This window comes from Kryptolebias marmoratus, linkage group LG6 (assembly GCF_001649575.2).
Source record: "Kryptolebias marmoratus isolate JLee-2015 linkage group LG6, ASM164957v2, whole genome shotgun sequence".
NCBI lineage: Eukaryota > Metazoa > Chordata > Actinopteri > Cyprinodontiformes > Rivulidae > Kryptolebias > Kryptolebias marmoratus.
This window is the reverse complement of record NC_051435.1, coordinates 30,106,981-30,114,451: the sequence shown is the minus strand read 5'-3', so window position 1 is coordinate 30,114,451 and position 7,471 is coordinate 30,106,981. Positions and strand designations below refer to the sequence as shown.

Below are 7,471 nucleotides of genomic sequence, written 5' to 3'. Positions count from 1 at the left end.
AGAGTGCGGGGTTTTGATGTTTGTCTCTTTCTTACTGTTTATTCATTGTCACATGCTGTTTTTATTTTGTTTTTTAATTATGTAAAGCACCTTGAAATGCCTTGCTGCTGAAATGTGCTATACAAATAAAATTTGATTGATTGATTGATTTGGCCTCAGGACAACTTTAGAAATGGCCCAAGTCAAAACATACAACACCGGGACTGAATTATTCTACACTAAAAGCCGAATCAACCAAACACTTTGTGATTTTACAAACTTTTCTTCTATTTGTGAAAGTCTAAAAATGGGCAGTTTTTAAGCATCTGGACAACCGTAGAACTGGTTGACGTGAGTTGAAGCTGTGGAAGAAACTGATCGTGAGCGAAGGAAGGAAGGTGAGAGAAGAGCGTGCGCCTCGAAAAATCTGTTACAAGGTAAAAATTCAAAAGAAATAATCTGCTACTAATTTGCTGTGAAATGCTTTTCCTTTGCAGCGAGAGATGACCGGAGTCCGCTTCATTTGGACGATAAGCATGTAAACAAACCTGTGTTGAACTTTCTTCTTCATCGTCGTTGAATCCTGAGAATTACACCGTCTCTCCAACACAGCTGTTTGCTCGGTCTTCTTTTATTTAAAACACAGAAAGGGTGAGGCCAAGAACCGCATAAAAACAACTCGGTACAACAAAACTCCAGTACAACGTTAACCGACGCACACGTTTCTGACCAGAATCATGTCCGTTCAAAAATAACGTCCCCTGTGAAACACGTTTATAAGAGCGCAAAGGTTCCTATTGGTTCAAGAAAATCAATATTTATGGAGGGATGGATGGAAAAACAAGTTTGGTCTGTTGTTCATTTGATGAATGATGAAGGGGATTTGTTAAAATACGAGGAATTCAGTAATAAATATAGAATAAGATGTACACCGGAGGATTACAGAAATGTGGTTGATAATATTCCACGGGCTATGATTCATTTAATCAAGAATAATTTAGATCAGACTCCAATCCCTAGATTACGTGAAATAATAATCAATAACATAAACTTTGTAGAAAAAAAGTGCAATAACCTGGTTTTGAGAAAACTCCTAATTGAGGAAATATACCCTGGGTCCTCTAAAAGAACTTATTACTTAAAAAACTTTAATAAACAAGAAATTTGTTCAATTAGAACTAAATTTTTGAAATTTCCAATCCCTCCTAAATTTAAAGAAATCCACTTTAAAATTCTAAATGATATTTACCCTTCACAGGAATTCATTAAAAGAATTTTTAAATTTGAAATGGAGGAGTGTTATTTTTGTAAATCATTATTGGAATCAACAGAACATCTGTTCTATGAGTGTGAAATTGTTAATAATCTTTGGAAAGAAATATATAACTGGTTGAGGTCTAAATCTCTCCAAGTTGAGTCATTTTCCTGGAATGGAATAAAATTTGGAATTTCAATAAGGAATAAAAAAGTTGAATATTTGATTAATAATATTATACTGTTTGCAAAATTTTACATTCATAAATGCCGTTTTACAAAATGTCTTCCAGCTGTAAAAGCGTTAAAAAATGATTTATTATTATTTTGTGAATCTTTGAAAAAAATTAATACAGCCCCAGCAGTCAAACTTTTCTCAATTATAGCAGAATTTAAGTTGGTATAAACCCCATGTTTTTATTTTATTTTTGTTTTTATTTTATTGTGTTGTTGATCTTATTTTATATCCCTGATTACTCGACTATAATGTGTTGTTAATATTTTTTAGTGTGCACTAAGATGTTATAATTTCACTCAAGATATTGTTGGGGAGGTGTTTTTGTATATATATTTTCTGAAAAGATTGTTGATTGTGAAGTTGTCATTGTAATGGTTTTTGTATGTTAAAAAAATTAATAAAAAAAAAAAGGTTCCTGTTGGTTCTTCGTCTTCTTCTTTTCATTTAATGATGGATCGCAAGGGACTGTCGCGTGCATACCGCCACCTACAGCACAGGAGTACGTAACTTCATGTTTATAATACATGATAATAAAAAATATTCTAGTCAGCTTTATATTATGTAAATATCTGAATAATGCCTCTCTAACAGTTCCTATTTCCTCTTTGTTCCCCAGAAACCCAAAGGTAATAAAATGGAAGACAAACTCACTAAGAGGGCTTTGAAAGACAACATAACAGTTCCCATACCTTTTGGAAAAGAGGAAGGGAAATCAGTTATATAAAAAAAGAAAGATAATGAATTATGACAAAAAAGGTGGAACAAAGACAAGAAAGGAAGACATTTGTTCAAAATTCAAAAATCCATAATAACTAAAAACTATGGAGTAAGAAACAGAAGAAAGGAAGTAATGATGATGAGATTCAGAGTGGGCTATATTTACATATATATATTTATATTTACCTAAAGGACATTTACACTGGGGAGAGCAGCAAAGAAAAATGTGAGCAATGTGAAAAACAAAGAAAATGTGGAACATGCACTGATGAAATGTGTGGTATATGCAGCTAAGAGAGTATCAGTGGGAGAGGCAGGCGGGAGTGGAGTCTGAAGGGTATCTGGGGAACAAAGAGGAAATAGGAACTGTTAGAGAGGCATTATTCAGATATTTACATAACACAAAACTGACAGGAAGAATTTTTATTATTAGGTACGGTATAAACAAGGGTTGAAGACATGAAGTTGTACAGTAGGTGGCGGTATGCACCTGTCAGTTGCTTGCGATCCGCCATTAAATGAGAAGAAGAAGAAAAAGAAAGTACGATACTTCCGGTTTCCGCCGTGGAATATTTTGAATGACGTATGTACGTCATTGTTGTCTTTGGTGATCATTTTACGCTACACTCCTTCAACTGCATGCAAAAAGGTAACTCCGTGCTGAAAGAAGCATAGAAGAAACCAACCCTACCTGTGTTGGACCTGTAACCGCTGGGAGTCAACCTGACACATTCAGCCCTGCTCGCAGCTCCACATGGGACCCGAGCACACCCAGGACCCGGGCCCGGCGGACCCGGAGCTCCCGGCCGACCCGGCGGGCAGGCGGGTGTCCTGCGACGGGGAGCGGGCCACGGTGCGCTATGTGGGCCCGGTACCACCGACGACTGGTGAGACCTGGGCTGTCAGACATGTTACAGATGAAACATCTCAGGACCTGATGCAGGCGGCCGATAATGTCTTTGTCTGTGTGTGTGTGTGTGTGTGTGTGTGTGTGTGTGTGTGTGTGTGTGTGTGTGTGTGTGTGTGTGTGTGTGTGTGTCCTTTAACAAAATATCTCATGAACCACTAGACAGTTTTATTAAAATCCTTCACGAAATAATCATTGGATGTACATCTGAAGCCAACTGTATAAAATCACACATTTGCTTCTCTCCGTCTGACATGAAATCAGACTAAATCTTTTCTGTTTTAGGTCAATTAGAATTGCCAAAATTATTTCTTTTTGATAAGTGCCTGAATAATGAGAGATGTTTTTTTTGGAAAGTGTTGTATTACTTTATTTAAAGTGACAAGTTTCCATCCATTTTTTTAGTATTTGGTAGCATTGCCTTTAAACTGTATGACTTGGATCAAATGTTTCCTCCACAAGCTTCTCACAAGAGTTTGTTGGACTTTTATCTCATTCCTCCTGTCAGAACTGGTGGAACTGAGTCAGCTTTGTAGGCTGTCTTGCTGCAGCTCTGCCCACATATTTTCTATGGTTCTGAGATCAGGGCTTTGTGAGGCCACTCCAGAACACTGACTGGGTCGTAACTAGTTTGACAGCATGCTGAGGGTCTTTGACTATTTGTGCCCAAGCTTTAATTTCTTGGTGATGTCTGAGATGTTGCTTCAGTATTTCTACGTAATGTTCCTTCTTCATGATACCGTCTATTTTGTGAAGCACACTAGCCCCTCCTGCAGCAGAACATCCCAAACATCATCTGGGGTTCAGAAGTAGCTGGCAGCTGGTGAAAATCACCGTATAAAACCTTCATTCTCCACATTTTTGCCAGCTACTTTTTGTTGATTGACCAAAAATATTTTTTAAAGGTTTGCCTAGAAAAGTCCCTGTGTTATCTCTGATCTGCAAAATGTAATTTTATTCACAATAAATGGTGATTTTCTTCCTCCCTGAGTTTGCTTTTGATCATTTTTCCATGGGCGCAGTCATCTTTGAGCAAGCAAGCAAGCGCTGTTGTAACACCACTGAACGGACATTTATCTACCAAGGCTTCTGATTGGTCGATGTTATGAGCGTGACACCGCGTCATTTTCCAGACAGTGGATGACAGATGCTGGAATGTAAGAGAAAAGAATGGTTGGATTCTACCAACCGAAAGGAAAGCCAAGACAATCAACAATCTCCAGTCAATATGTTTTTATTCAAATCTATTTCACAAGATTGCTTATTTCAGGTTTACTGCCATGGTAGATAGTTCCTTGTCTTGGGTAAAGGAATTTTCCATCTGACTTTTTGAAAACTCTCTCAGTCCTTGTAAAAAGCAAAACATTCTCACAAATAGTCTTCAAAAACAGCTGATTTTGGACTCTTCTAACACCCAGCCTTGTTCAAAATGCCAGGAGAATGCATTTCTGATGTTCTGAAATTTTCATTTTTTTGAAAGAAGGTACCCAGACCCCCCTTGATTGATCACATCGTGCCTTTGATGCTTTGGGCTTTGTCCAGTGGATGATTAGCCCCCTACTTTGTCTAAATAGCCTTCTACTCCTGAAACCTTTAAACCCCCACAGCATGATGCTGCTACCCCCGTACTACACAGTTGAGTTGGTGTTCTCAGGCTTGGAAGCTTCCTCCTTTTTTCCTCCAAATGTAACGATGGTCACAATGACCAAACAGTTCAGTTGTAGTTCCATCAGACCACAGGACATGTCTCCAATATTAAGGTCTATGTCCCGTGTGCGTTTACAAACTGTAATCTGTCTTTCCAATGTTGCTGTCAGAGTAATGGTTTGTTCCTCTCTGAGGGACCTTTCAGCCCATGTTGGGACAGGACTTGTTTCACTGTGGATAATGACACTCTGACCAGCTTCAGCAGCTTCTTTACAAGGTGTTTTACTTTTGTTTTGGAGTTGATATGTACATTTTGAACCAAAATGTGTTCATCAAACACAGAACCGTCTCCTTCCTGAGTGATGATGGCAGGATGTTCCCATGGTGTTTATACTTGTGTATTATTGGTTGAACAGATGAATGTGACACTTTCAGGCATCTGGAAAATGTACCCAAGGATGAACCAGAGTTGTAAAGGGTAACAATTATCTTCCTGATATTTTGTTTGATTTCTTTAGATTTTTCTATGATGTCACTGGTGACGGAATGGCTCAACACCTCCTGCTCAGTACTGTTTGGAGCTCATGAAGCTGAAATATCACAAGACAGTGTTTTGAGTTTTGTGTCAGTGTGACTCCAGTGAAGGAGGCCTCGTTATGTCTCATTGCTGTTGTGCAGTTTTGTGGGAATTTTGACGATGCTGGCTTTAAGGTTTTAAAAGGGACCTGAGTAGCACAAGCACTGTCCCAGTTCCACTTGACTTTATATATCTGTATACAACATATGCACAATATTTATTAAATATGAGTCGAAGTGTTTCATTGTTTCATTAAGCTTCAGTTTCACAACCACTAATGAACCCAAAAAAGCAATGTTTTTGGAGTGTGCCTTAAAATGCATCCACACGTCTGCCTCCAATTAACTCAAATGTCAGCTAACCTATCAAAAGCTTCCAAAGCTATGAAATCATCTTTTCAGTTTTCCCACATTGTTGAAAGGCATAGCAATCTTATTGTAAATACCCTAAAAAATTCTCTCACTATTTAGGCATTTATTAATAATTTTGTGAATTAAAATTGACCTAAAAGAGAAAAAGTTTAGTCTCATTTAATGTAATACAGAAAAGAAAACAAAATGACTGTTTTTTTTATACAGTGTATGTCAACATCTTATGGATCACGGATAAGCAGAAGAAGATGGATGGATGGTAAACATCTGGTTTCAACTGTTTGTCTGCAACTGCTTAACTTTTGGAGGCAACTCAATTTAAGATAGGCACCACACCCAATTGACCTTAGAAAACACAATCAACTTCACAGATATTGAGCTGAAATTTAGAGTCATTTACAACACATACTCTGACCATATCATTAGACTGCTTTGTTACGTTCAAGGTTTGACCAAAGCAGCTACAACTTCATCATTTCTCAGCATAAGATGATGGCAGCCATCAGACAACATGTCATCCCTGTTATCTAAAGCAGGTGTGAGCATCATGATCACTGAGTCTGTTGGATTTTCCAAATATATCATGTACATGCAGAACATGAATATGACTTTGCAATAATGATATTGATACTGATATTGCGCTCACTGATATTGTAGTGACAACAAATTTTTGATATATTGTGCAGCCCTAATCAAGAAATAATAAAAATAAAGTTACGTGGAAAGAAAAGCCAAGGCTGCATGTAGGTATTAGGTGATTAAGTGGGTTTGCACAATGAGGTTTGAGAGGTTCTAAGATTTCTACTTGTGTAATAACCTGCTCTTCAGCAGCTAAAAGATTTTAAAGCATTTCAAAGAACAACAAAACAAACAAACAAACTTATTCTTTTAACATTAAAATCTGTGTTGGTGCAGTTGGCAAAGGGACTTTAACAATCAGCATAATCAGAGATTTTGGTTCGATTTATAGTCAACAAATACTACTGGAGGTTTCTGACATCTAATTGTATATAATGTTGGCTGTTTCTCCTTTCCTGGACTGGCTGCTTAAAAAGCATCAAATTAAGACTACGACCACTTATTAATGTACCATATCTTAGGATATAAAACTGAAATATCCAAGGCTATAGTCTGTGTTATATTACATTATAAACCTACAAAAGTAGGAGACATGAGCCAAACAAGACTAGGGTTGCTACTAATAACTATTTTTACTTAATTTCGTCTATTGACTAATATTTTGATTAATCTATTAATCTACTCATTTTTCTCAAAAAATCATAAGTAACAATTTTATTCAAGTTAATTTTATTTTTTAAGTCAATCTTGGCATTTACAGTGTACCACAAAATGAAATGTTAACAAAACTTGAATATTAAAGTACAAAATATATGTTTAAAGGGCCAACTCCAGCATGACAAAAGAAATAAAACAAAGCTCTTAATTATCCGTTTAAAAATAAAAATGCTACATATTCACAAACTGTATATTATGAAATGCCAATTAGTAAAAGTTATCTAAGGAAGCCAGCAGCAAGGTTGAAACTTCACTTCGTTGTAATCCCCCATAATGATCAGCACAAAAACGCCTTTTTCAATCAATCAGTCAACTTTATTTCTATAGCACATTTTAAGAACCACAGGGGTAGCCAAAGTGCTGTACAATAGATAGATAAAAACAGTAAAAAGGAAATAGATAAAACAAATAAACAGATAAAAAAGATAAATAGATAAAAAGAGACATACACATACGGGTTCACAGCAGGTATGTTTTAGGTGCCA

The 7,471-nt window shown here is 36.7% G+C and overlaps 2 protein-coding genes across 2 annotated transcripts in view; one reads left to right on the top strand and one right to left on the bottom strand.

Annotated features, from left to right (window-relative positions):
- Positions 1-739, bottom strand: part of rbm34 (RNA binding motif protein 34) — an 18,069-nt gene extending 17,330 nt beyond the window's left edge. Inside the window, exon 1 of the mRNA XM_017435671.2 lies at positions 528-739. Within this exon, the coding sequence (XP_017291160.1) occupies positions 528-550 (23 nt within the window). The 5' untranslated portion in view covers positions 551-739. The remainder of the gene's footprint in view (positions 1-527) is intronic.
- A 1,983-nt stretch (positions 740-2,722) lies between these two features.
- Positions 2,723-7,471, top strand: part of tbce (tubulin folding cofactor E) — a 29,875-nt gene continuing 25,126 nt past the window's right edge. Inside the window, exon 1 of the mRNA XM_017435670.3 lies at positions 2,723-3,075. Within this exon, the coding sequence (XP_017291159.1) occupies positions 2,943-3,075 (133 nt within the window). The 5' untranslated portion in view covers positions 2,723-2,942. The remainder of the gene's footprint in view (positions 3,076-7,471) is intronic.